Source organism: Mus musculus, chromosome 15, assembly GCF_000001635.26.
Source record: "Mus musculus strain C57BL/6J chromosome 15, GRCm38.p6 C57BL/6J".
NCBI classification, from domain to species: Eukaryota; Metazoa; Chordata; class Mammalia; order Rodentia; family Muridae; genus Mus; species Mus musculus.
In genome coordinates, this window is record NC_000081.6 from 96992470 (window position 1) to 97004604 (window position 12135).

The 12135-nt window shown below is 44.5% G+C and overlaps 1 protein-coding gene across 6 annotated transcripts in view; it reads right to left on the minus strand.

The window, feature by feature from the left end:
- Positions 1-2346: 2346 nt before the first annotated feature.
- Positions 2347-12135, minus strand: part of Slc38a4 (solute carrier family 38, member 4) — a 61141-nt gene continuing 51352 nt past the window's right edge. For 4 of the 6 annotated variants that reach the window (NM_027052.3, NM_001358058.1, NM_001358059.1 and 1 more), the window contains exons 14-16: positions 7020-7164; positions 5974-6071; positions 2354-4622 (exon numbers count right to left, since the gene is read on the minus strand). In NM_027052.3, coding sequence (NP_081328.2) covers positions 4521-4622; positions 5974-6071; positions 7020-7164 — 345 coding nt within the window. In that variant the 3' untranslated portion in view covers positions 2354-4520. Of the gene's footprint in view, positions 4623-5973; positions 6072-7019; positions 7165-12135 lie in introns of all 6 variants that reach the window. The other 2 variants (XM_006521350.4, XM_006521351.3) reach the window with 1 other exon arrangement.

Genomic DNA, 12135 nt, shown 5'->3' on the forward strand with positions numbered 1-12135 from the left:
CGCCCTGCTGGTATCTCTTCTACACTCTGGACTCATATTTAGAGAACATTCGGAGTTCGGGTTACTACCTAAAAGTACCCACAAGATGCCTCCTAGCATCCAAGATGTGAAAAAAGCTTAGTATCACACACATCGCAGGGTTAGCCTGCATTCCTCCCTTTTTTTTTAAAAAAGGAGTTATTTATTTATTATATGTAAGTACACTGTAGCTGTCTTCGGACACCCCAGAAGAGGGTCTCAGATCTCATTATAGATGGTTGTGAGCCACCATGTGGTTGCTGGGATTTGAACTCAGGACCTGCAGAAGAGCAGTCAATGCTCTTAACCGCTGAGCCATCTCTCCAGCCCCTTTCTCCCTTTAATAAAATTAAGGAAATCAGGGTTGAAAGTCTTGTGGGTGGGTTAGTGACTCTGGAGCAGAGATGGAGGGATTGGCCAACCAATAAGCAGTCCAACTTGAGACCCATCTCGTGGGCAAGCACCAATCCCAGATACTATTAATGATACCCGTTATGTTTGCAGACAGGAGCATGATGTCCTCTGACAGGCTCCAATCAGCAGCTGAGTCAGACAGATACAGACACCCACAGCCAAACAGTAGATGGAGCTTGGATACGCTTATGGAAAAAATAGGAGAAAGGACTTCAGACCCCAAAGGGGATAGGAACTCCATAGGAAGACCAACAGAGTCAACTAACCTGGACCCTTGACGCTCTCAAAGACTGAGTCACCAACCAAAAGAACACACATGGGCTGGACCTAGGCCCCCCTGCTCAGATGTGCAACTTGGTCTTCATGTGGGTCCCGAACAACTGGAATGGGAACTATCTGAAAAGCTGTTGCCTGTACATGGGATATGTTCTACCAGATGGGCTGCCTTGTCGGGCCTCAGTGGGAGAAGAAGCGCCTACTCTCGAAGTGACTTGAAGTGCCAGGGTGGAGGGATACCCACGGGGCCCCACCCACTCAGAGAAGAAGAGGGATAGGGGAAGGCTTGTGGGAGCAAGTGACTGAGAGAGAGACAGTGAGCAGGATGTAAAGTGAAAAATAAAATTAAAAAAATAAAATGATGGGGGGGATGGATGATTCAAGGTTAAAAACAAGAAAACAAGCAACCCCCCCCAAAAAAACCAAAAAATGTTCCATGGAAATGTGGATCCTCAAGACTCCCCTTTAGAAGCGCTTCTCTAGTGTAAGACAGAGCGAACTTCCCAATGGGAAAAACAGATCTTGCTGTTCTCAGTGGCTCACAACATCCCTACATGTTCTTTCTTCTTTATCTTAGCCCCCCCCCCCTCACACACACACACATTCTATTCTCCAGCCAGTGGCTAGGATCATCTTTCTAAAATATATCTTTCACTTCCTGTTACATCCATCGGAGACATATGCAGTATCTAGGGTAACCTGTATTTGCATCAGGCACACAAGTGAATGCGAGCGTAGTCTGTGGTAAAGGCTGGGAAATGTATGTGTGTTGGGGTGGTGGAAGAAAGAATAATGACCCTCCTCCCCAAATGTTCATGTCCCAGTCCTTGCAGCTTGGACAAGGGGACGTCACAGATGTGACTGGGTGTTGTCTACACGGGCCTCGTACATCCACAAGGATCCTTAAAGGGAGTAAGGCGCACCTGAGAGAGCAAGATCTAAAGGAAGAGGGAGGGGAAGGGGGAGGGGAGAGGAAGGGGGAGGGGGAGACAGAGAGAGGGGAGAGGGGGAGAGGTGGAGAGAATGAGAGAGAGAGTGAGAGAGACAGACAGAGACAGAGACAGAGATGATGACCAAAAACAGGGAAGATAGAAAGGCAGATCTGGGACAGTTTTGAGTAAGGAAGACCATTCATCGTGAACTTTGGAAAATGGAGGAAGAGATGATGTGCTAAGGACTGTAGGAGACTTCTAGAAGTTGGGAAAGGCAAGGGAATTTCTAGGTTCACCCCCTAGAACTCCGGAAAGAGGCAGAGCCACCAGAACCTTGATTTGAGGACTGCCGGCTTCCTTAACTATGAGGTAAAACTTTTTGAGATCGTGCCTTTTACAGTGCGGCCCAGGGTGACTTCAATTGACAATTCTGCCGCTTCAGGTTCCCAGGGCTGGATCACAGACATGTGATAGCGTGTCTGGCTTTGGATCTTCTGGATGTGTCTGCACCACTAAGTGTGCAGTAATTTGTAACAGCAGCAACAGAATGTGTAAGATGGAGGCTTTGCTGTGCTCTTTATCCTCAGGAGATGAGGAAAGTTATTCTTTCTGCATGTGCACGGTGGACACGCGTTGATTTAAGACACGCAGTATGCACACTTCTGATTTTGTGTCATATACAAATAACTCACGAAAGAAGATCATAGCCACATCATTTGAAAAGTTTATTTATTATATACCAATACACAGTCTGTAATAAAAAAAATCCCCCCAGTACATTGAACCGTCTTATAAATGATGTAAGAAAATAAAATTTGTATCTGTTTACAAATGGGTTAAATTTACCAGAAAACGGTATTCTGAGTATCTGCCCTGGAGTCTGTGTGAACTCTAATCCTGAAAACGGCCACACAAATGATCGGTGCTGTGTGAATGAAGTCTTTGGCACTGTGATATTGCTCTTGAATATCTAACTACACAAGTGGATACTTCCAGGTTAGCTGCTCTAAGTGTAAAGATTCGAAATACGTACAGATTTCACAGGTTTCCAATATTTTTGGATTAATCTTTTATATTCACATTTAATATGTTCAGATAAAATATATTTAATATTTGCAGCACACCCTTTCTGCTTTCTATCTTGATTTATTTCTTGGATGAATGAAAATAGAAAGACATCTTAAAGATCCTATTTGGTGATTTTTTTCCCTCCCAAATGATAATAACTCCGAAGTTATGGTAGTTTCTAGTAATGCTCAATTTCTATCACAAAGCACACCATTGTATAGTCTTAAGGTCCAGAAAATGACACAGTAAACAAATATATGTTTCTTAGGCACACTGTTGAAAAACTGCTTTGGTGTGACAGTACTATCACTACCTGTAGGATACTTGCATTTCAGACTTGGCTTTTTACTGAAATGTAAAATATACAACCAGTAATTGAAAAAAAGAAGTCAATGCCAGAGATTCTAGGCAGTGGGCGGAGTCTGAACTCCATCCCGTGTAAGCGTCCATGGATGTGAGCAATGTGGTTTTGGGTCATGTTGGTGCATTTATTCCTAACCACACGATGTTCTATTAATGGCAAATGAATGTCACCAAGTTCCGATGTAAACTAAAATGAACTAAACCCTATTCTAGACATGTTAAATTCAAAGACCATTGTTAGCACTGAAAATTATTTACAAACCCTTCCTTCGCTACTTTGCTGAGATGATTATAGTCTTGTAAACAGTGAAGAGCATTACTGAACTATGCACAACTTTGACTTTAATTTTTAGATGTCTCCAATGGACAGATAAGTACCCATGGATTTTTGAGCCCACCAGCTTAATTCCCTGCCCCACCCTGATGATATAAACATTTTGTCTGTGAAGAAAAAAAAACCTACATATGTAAAAAATAAAAATCCAATGTCCCATATGTCAACGTTCTGATAACTGCAGAATGAGATTATGTACACAAACATATAGCAAAATCACAGTTTCCTGCACTGAATGTTTATCAAATAGAGATGTATCAAACAATACTGGGTAGTGTGTCTCCACACGGACTGTGGTCTTCTGAAAATTACGAAGAGTGAGAACGGAAGACGAGAGGGGAAGCCTTGTTCAAAGACAAAGTGGAACAAAGATATCAGAAACAACATGAAAAGGCAGATGTTAAAAACCATTACTTTTTGGTAGTTGTTTCATGATAAACTAAATAACCCCCCTCTATGTTTAGTGAGATGTTTGAACATTTGCCATACCAAAAAATAAAAAGAATGAAAATTCACTAACTCGGTGTAATAAGCAGGTTGGGCAAACTATTCCTTGAGTATTGAAATGAAGTACTCTATACTGGCAACCGTCATTCATGATCCTCACAGGGACAGCTCCCAAGATATCCCCCTGCCTCAGCTAGTCAACCGACCCTTAGTGTTGGTGTAGAGTGAGAGATGGCCGTAACTGATGATAGCTTCGCCAACCAGGAGGTCTTTGTCTGATGTTCTGAGAGTAGAATTACCTGTTAATCTGGGGGTGGAGAGAAGTGGAGTGACCATGGGGGGACAGGCTATTGTCTGCTGACCAACACACGCAGCCAACAGGCTTCAGCTTGCACAGCTGCTGCAAACACAACTCGGGCATCACACACTGCACTGCACGGCCTGGGTTAAAATGTGTGCCACAGAATTTTTAATGCATCCTTCACCATTCCCAACAAAACCATTCCCAACAAAACCCATAATTTTCTCTTCCACAAGTATCCCATGATAGAGCTAGAAAAACGTCTTTGGAATCTTGCTAATTCCTCAGACTAACATCCCAATCAAGACAACTAAAATGTCCTTCAGACAATTTCAGCTGTTTCCAGTGGAGACGCGTCTCCCCGGGATTAGTGGTGATTGGGATTCGGCGGGTTGTAGATCCAGTCGAGTATAATGAGCGCCATGCTTCCCATCATGAAAATAATTCCAGTCACAAGGAAGACCAAAGCCTGCAATTCAGAGGGAGCACATTAGAGAGAGGAACAGAGACGAGGAGCAGCACAGCTTGCTTTAGGACAGTGTCATGGGGTGGTGGTGTGCCCTGTATATTCTCAGTGAAAAAATGGCAAGTCAATGTAGGACCCTCACTGGGAAAGGAGAGAAAAGGTGAACACGTGGCGGGCATACGGGTGGAGAAGAGAGTCACAGCACGTGAAAATATGGGCATTACCAAAAACTAAATGGCAAAGACTGAACGATGTAGGAAACACTCATGACCCCTCTGGTAGGAAGAGTAGTGTGTGTGACACAATTGATAAGCCATACGGATAAAATGGAGGCCCAGTGTGTGTTGGTCATTTCTGAAAAAAAGGACCAAGTATGGGTATCTTTGTAAGTAGGAATATTGAGAACACATCAATATTTCAGAAGTTTTAACTGGAAGTGTTCCTACATACACCACACAGATCAGTCTTCTAATTCTACCTGCTGAGGAACGGCAGGTGAAGTTGTCGTTAGTATGGGTCTAGGAGACAACTTGGCCCACTTTATATCTGGTCCAAATGACAATGGGTCACAGCCAAGGTGAGTACTTTCCCCTGGGGGCGCTGCTGCAGACACCCGGGCAGGGTGGAGCACACGGCTGCCCTTATGTCCCTGGGCACCCCAAGAAATGAATGACTTCAAGGACCAAACTTGCATTTGGAAGTATACTTCTCAAGCCTTGGAAGAAGACTGATCTTAACTGATAATACTTAATTAATGGTAAACTATCGATTGTGGTGTGTGTTTCTGAAGTATTTATCATAGAAAGAAAATGTGTACTCCATTGTTCAGTAAGATGATATCTTACATCTGAAAAGATTAACTGGGAAATGATTGATCCCGATTTTTACATTGTAATCCAAACAGCAGAGCCTATAGGGAAATGAATATAAGGGAGATAGATAATAAATAGATAGAAGGGAAATGAAGGCCATCTTTGCCCCCTGTGAATCAAGCAATTCGCAAGGGACTAAAATTCTGGCATTACCCCAACACGGCGAAAGAACCTAGTACCTCATTATGTTACAAATCATATCAAACCTGGCACTGGACATCGGAGTATACATGGCATGCATGACTGTTGGGGAATTTACCACGCCAGCATTTACCACAGGAGAACTCAACAAAATATTTAGATATTTGTTACTTGAAGGAGAGAAACCCTAGAATCCTCGGATGGTCACAGACCCTCTCTACCCCGCCTCAGCTTTTCTGTCTTGTCTCCTGCTTCGTTTTTCTGAACCGTGTGTGTTTTCTGGCTTACTCTTGAGTGCTGAAGAAATACTTACAGGAGGAGATATCACAAGTCTTACTTACCCCAATCTTCTGGGGTGATCTTAGAGGTTCTTTCTTGACGAGCTTGAGATAAAACGCAGCCGGAAGAATGAAAATCAGCATAGTGGCAGAAGAAGCCCCTGAGGAAAGAGATGCAGGGTGGGTTAATAGTCTCCCAAGGCTGGTTGTCCTAGAAAAGAAGGTTTCTGCAGGCCCAGGCTTCAGGACAAACAGAAATAATGCTATCTTGGTATTCTTAGCATTAAAAGCAACATTTAAGCCATAGGTCATCTTGATTATTTCTTTTTAAAATTGTGTCTTTATAGAGAAAATTTAAATATGCTTCATATCATAGCATCGTAAGTATAACCATAATAAGCACTGAGAGGCCAAGCAATACAAGTTGCTAAAGACTTAGCAATATAACTACAAACTCAGAGGGCTGAAAACACCTTGCATGCTTCCTGTCCACTCTTACTTTGCAATTTGCCCACACCTGATTCTCTTGAAAGTTATTCTGCCCTTAAAATGCAATAAACCCTCTGCCTGGATTGAGAAATTAAATGTACTAACAGACCCTGTGGTTAAAGGAAATAAGATGTTTTATGCTATCAGCCTCCTAGTCCTCTAAGAACATCTTGAATACCCGATTTGACACAGACTCCAGAGAGCCAGTGGTAGTCAACATTTGTCCTTACTGGTCTCTTGAAGACAAAACTACTGGGCAGGCCCAAATTTGGCGTCGAAGACAGAGCTACTACGCATGCCCAAATCCTGAGTGGAAGACAGAACTACTGCGCATGCCTAAATCCAGTGTCCATCAAAAGGTGTGCGACTTGGCTTTTTGAGGCTCAGTTTCCTCATCTCTTGAAAAGGCCCGAGGACCAAATGGCTATAGGTGACTCCCAACATCAGTTGGGAGGGAGCGGGCACTGCCAGCGCAATCCCTGAACCCAGCAGGGCCTGGCGGTGTTCTTATTAGCCTAAAGGGGACTGGGAGCCCTGTCTACACTGCTCCGTCTCCGTATTTGCCATTTAAGGCGGTCTTAAGTCTGAGCTGGCCAAACAAAAGCTTTTCTGAGACATACCTATGAATCCAAAGATGTATTTGATGGTAGGCACGAGGATGACCAGGATGTTGTTGAGTGCGATGATGATTGCAGCGATCCCGAAATGCTTCAGCCAGCTGAAGGGTTTCCTTGGAAACAGCAGTGTGATCACCGAAGTACGGATCTGCAAGAGGGTGTGCAAAGGCATAGTCGCTTCTTTAACTTCTGTTTTTGATCTCTGCTACGGCTTTAAGTATTCTAATCTAAAGCGTTTTGTTTTTATTTTAAACCCAACACACACACACACACACACACACACAAACAAAGCTACACACTTTAAAAAAAAATCTCTTGATTTTTTTTCTCATGTTCGTCGTGTGAAAACACACACTGCATAGCGCTTATCACCCTAACTGCTTCTAACTTTGTACAGTTGAGCAGAATTAAGTCCATTCCAAACGCTGTGCAAACTTCATGCCGATTTTTCATGTCTAGGGGTGATATTATTTTCCTTGGTTGCATATCACGCGTTCACTTTCTCGAATCTTAGTATTCTCCGTTAAAAAAAATAATTTTGGACAGAAGCGATAAAGTAACAGCTTCGAGCAACTTAGAGGCAGTGAAGTCCTCGCTGATAGCTAAGTGTGTCTTCTTCTCATTAGACTGGCTAAGCATCAAGGACAAGACGCCGAGGTGACTTACGCAGACTGTAAAGCAATTTCTAGAGACCTGGCTTTTCCCTAATCTTCCATTTTATTTAACATTTTTCCACTGGTATTTTGAAAAAGAAAAAAAAATGTGATACTTTTTGTGTTCCCTCCTTCCTCCCACACACATTAATAGATTACAGATCCCCAAAAGGCAAGCAAGAAGTTAATAACCTCAGCATTCTTCAGAGGCCCTCCCTCAGTCATTTGCACAGAGCAGGCACTCAGTAAATGCTGAGTTAAACTGACAGCAGGAATCTTTCCACTCCCTTTGGGGGTTCTCGACAGATTCCAGCCCCGTTTCAGCAGCTGAAAGAAGGATGCAAACGCTCAAGAGAGGCTCCACTTGCTGCAGAGCCCAAGTAAATGGTGTGTCAGTAGATAAAGAGGCCGCTGAGGACAGGGGGACAGAGCCTTTGGGTTCAGACAGCCCAACACAGAAACATGCTTATCTCTGGCATCTGTTTATGAAGCCACTCTTTTTGGACTTGGTAGAATTACTCTATCTGCCTTACGATGTATAAGCCCTTCAGTTTAGCAAGAGCTTCCCGTAATTGATTCTCAGTCCCGAACGCTCAGAGTGGTGTTGAGACGGGAGCTTACAGCAGAGACAGCAAACGAGAACTCCATTTTGTAGTATGTATGGACAAACCAAAAAGAAAAAAAAATGCAAGCTTAACGGCCCGCAGTTTCTCCTGAGGCATTCCTTGCATACCATACCGGAAAATTAAAGCCATCTGTGTGGGTCAAAGGGAACTCCATTTGTAGAGTGGCAAAGTACACAGTCCAGTCTTGCAACTGGCTTAACAGTGACTTTGTGAAAGGATTTAAAAGTTGGAACAGGGAAAAAATATGAAGCTCACTGTGAGAAGCAGGAAGAGGAAATCGAGAGAGTTCAACCCCTTTCCCTCAAGTCTCTGCGACAGCCTACTTTATGACCTGTGAAGAATGTCTGTCTGATATTGTCCACAAGCCTGTGGGCTTGTGATAAGTTTTCTCTAGTGGCGAGTGTTGCTCAAGGGTGTGTCTGACTCTGGGAAGCGAGCTGAATGTAGATCTGTGGTACCTGAAGACACAAAGCTTTTGTTTTTTGATTTGTTGTTAAAATGATGCACTGGAAACAACAATGGCAACAACAACAACAAACCAAAAAGAAAAGAAACAAAGCAAAAACCGAGTCAAGGGTCGTCCTGTATGTTCAGGGTGTCTGAGAATGGACCCAGTTTCCTAAGGTTACGTGGTAGACTGAGGTTTGGCCGACCGAACCAAGAAGACAGAAAAGCAAGAATAAATTAGAGCAAAGTTGGAGTGAACAGCGAGGGCTTTGCTTTCACCACGAGTGAGCGGAGGAAAAATCCTTCACAGGACTGAAGGAACAAGAGGAACATAAAGAGTTAATGGCCTCCTGAAGAGGGCAACAGCACCAGGAAGGAGGCCTGCTGAGAGCGGACGGGCAGTGGAAAGGGTTAGAAGGGAACGCTTGTTCATTCCATGTCACAGAGCCACCTTTAGGGGAAAGCGGATCCAAACAGCTGGGGCAGCTCCGTTTACCCATGTCAGGACCAAAGAGGCAACTCAACCCTATTACTCACAAGGCCCTGGGGCTCTTTCCCTTACCCACGTGCCCCCTTTTCTACGGATGCAAGCGGATGAAGATATAAAAATGTGTGTGGGAAGCAGGACAGGGAAGCCCCTAGCACCAGCCAGAGCCCCTGACCCAGAATGACTTTAAAAGTTTCCATGCAGTTTAGGCAGGTCAGTTGTTCCTACACAGTGTCTCCAGCCCAGTGTGGAGGTCATGGATTTGAAACAGCCTTGACTGATACCCTCAATAAGCTCGGATTCTCCCACTGAGTAGAAATGACTCCTCCATCATGTTACAAGGCTGCCTGGGCATAGCATTTTCGGAATACCAACTCTACTGGGCTTCCTGCCAGTGCCCACCATATTGGCATGCCTGTGTCGGTTCACGCCTCAGAACAGGAGACCTGAAGGCGGTACATGCAGAAGGGACGATTGTTCTGTGAGAAGATGAAATAGAAGTGGATAGAGAGCCTGGGCAGTGATCTTCTGAACGCATTATAGATAGAACATGAGCCTGTCCACTTAGGATACACTATAAAGGTTACTTGCTTTTCTAGTCTCTGTGGTTAGTTAGTAAGGTGTGAACCTGATTGCATGAAGCACAGTTATGAATGTCGCCATCCATCCTCTGGAAGGAGGTGCATTCCATAGTGGACCCCACCACCACCACCACCCCCCCCCCCCGCAGCCCCATGCCTAAGGAGATTCATGTGAAGCTGCTAAGGGGAGGTTAGCATCAGTTAATTTGGCCTCCACATCTGCCCAGCAGACATCACAAACGGCTCCTATATACCTGCGCTAAGAAGATCAGACCCAACCTAACTTGAGATGACAAATGGGATAAGAGAAAATGGAGCAGACAAACTCTTATCCTGTCGTCTAATAAAGAGCCTGGTTACCATCTGTTGCAAGGGAAAGAATGCCAAATACTAGTAGACTCGAACCCAGACTAGGTCTCTTTCGTTACTTGTATGTGGGACTATGAAGGCCAATAAAGACCTTTCTTGGTGATCAAATGTTTCTGAACGCACAGATCGCCATCCAAGAGATCCATCGCCATGTGGCATCCAGGAGAGCCACACCCTGTATTTGATTCACAGAAGTCCTGCCCTCAAGTTACAAGAAGCAAATAAAAACACTATCCGTAACAACTCTGTAGGGGGAGGTGCTGATACGAAGGTCTGGTTCTCTGATTGGTTCATGATTTTGTCAACAAAGAAGGCTGAGAGCCAATTGATGAGCAGAAGGTACAGGTGGGACTTCCGAGTCCTACGCGGCAAAGGCAGATGCAGGGAAAGAGAGGGAGCTTTTCTGTCATGCCTTGGAGGAAAAGGGACCCTGCAGTCATGTAAGGTCTTGAGGACGCTAGGGACAGCGGCCTCCGCTAGGAGCGGGTGGCCAAGGATGTGGCGGAGAGACGGGGTATAATGAATTGATGAGGGCATGTTTTTCCAGGCAGGAGATTCAGTGCCCAGCGATTGCTCCATGAGAGGCAAGCTGTAAAGTGACTAGCTGAATGTGTGTTTTTTCATCCACAGATTCAAAGGTCTCTGGTGGGGCTGGTAACAAGATCCCTCCTGGGGAAAGGGTCACAGGAGTGGGCTAGTGGAGCTGTTGACTCCTGGAGGATAGAGAGGAGCCAGGACAGTGTTGGCGGCTTGGCAGACCTAAGCAGGGAGGAAAAAAGTAAGCCAGGAGGTGCCAGAGCGCAGTCGCAGCTCCGGGGCAAAGGCGGTAGCATGGTTTTAAAACTACATGCAACACAACCCTGTCAAAATCATATCAGAATTTGGCCTTTTAGAAATTGTTTGGGACAAGGCAGGCACCACTCCTCTTTCTCTGTCACTGTCACGGCCATTTGATTTGCTCGCCCAGATCCATGTTCCCATGGGGTTAATGGCACATGAATAAACCAGAAAATCAGTTGATACATTCCAGGAAAGGCAAGATTCATTAAAAAAAAAAATCCCATTTTTCATATCCAACACTGCCGGTTCATCCTCTGTGCGGCCACTATTCTGTCAGAGACTGGTAACATTTACCTGTAATTGGCAGTGAAAGACCATGTTGTGCACAATGTTATACTGCTAACAGAAAGTGAGACTACACAGGAAAGGGTGGGCATTAGTTATTTTCTGGATGTTGGTTCTTATGCCCAATTTGGATCCTAACAGCATCCCACACTGACAAACAACTATAGTTCCCGACGATCAGATCTAGCCCGGGACATTTGCTCTTACACAAGGTAAGAGTTTCTCAGGGAGGTTTGGATTTTCAAGATGTAATATCTTTCGAGGCTAGCTAGAACTCCCCATTCTGGCATCAAGCCTAGCATTAGCTCACCAGTTATCTGCTAGACAAATGACCACAGCCACATCCATCAATCTCTGGAGACCATGGCTCAAAAACACTGTATTAAGGGCCTCTGTGTAAAGCTAAGTAGAAGTATGTAACAGATTCCCTTGCACAAGATAATTAAACAACAATGCAGGTGTCTCTGGTACGTCAAAACTTCCCTCTCAAGTCTGAGTTCTTTTGAAGCTGAAGTTCCACATATGACCTGCAGAATGCTCTCTGATATATTAGAGGCCAGGCGTTATTTAAGTGTCAAGTGCTAGCCACGATAGTGGCAGGGATTTGGTTTCATGTGCTCATGGAAAAGGAATGTGCCAAAATACACTTTCAGCACACAAGCTGCACTTAAAGTGACCACGGCACATTATTTAAGTGGCTCGCTGATGCCGAGTCCTGTGCAGAACATTTTGTACACAGCAAGGCTGGCTACTGAGTCGCTTATTTTTACATCGCTAAAATGGATGAGTAAACTGAATGTTTACAAAAGGGACAGAGTTGGCAGGGAGGTG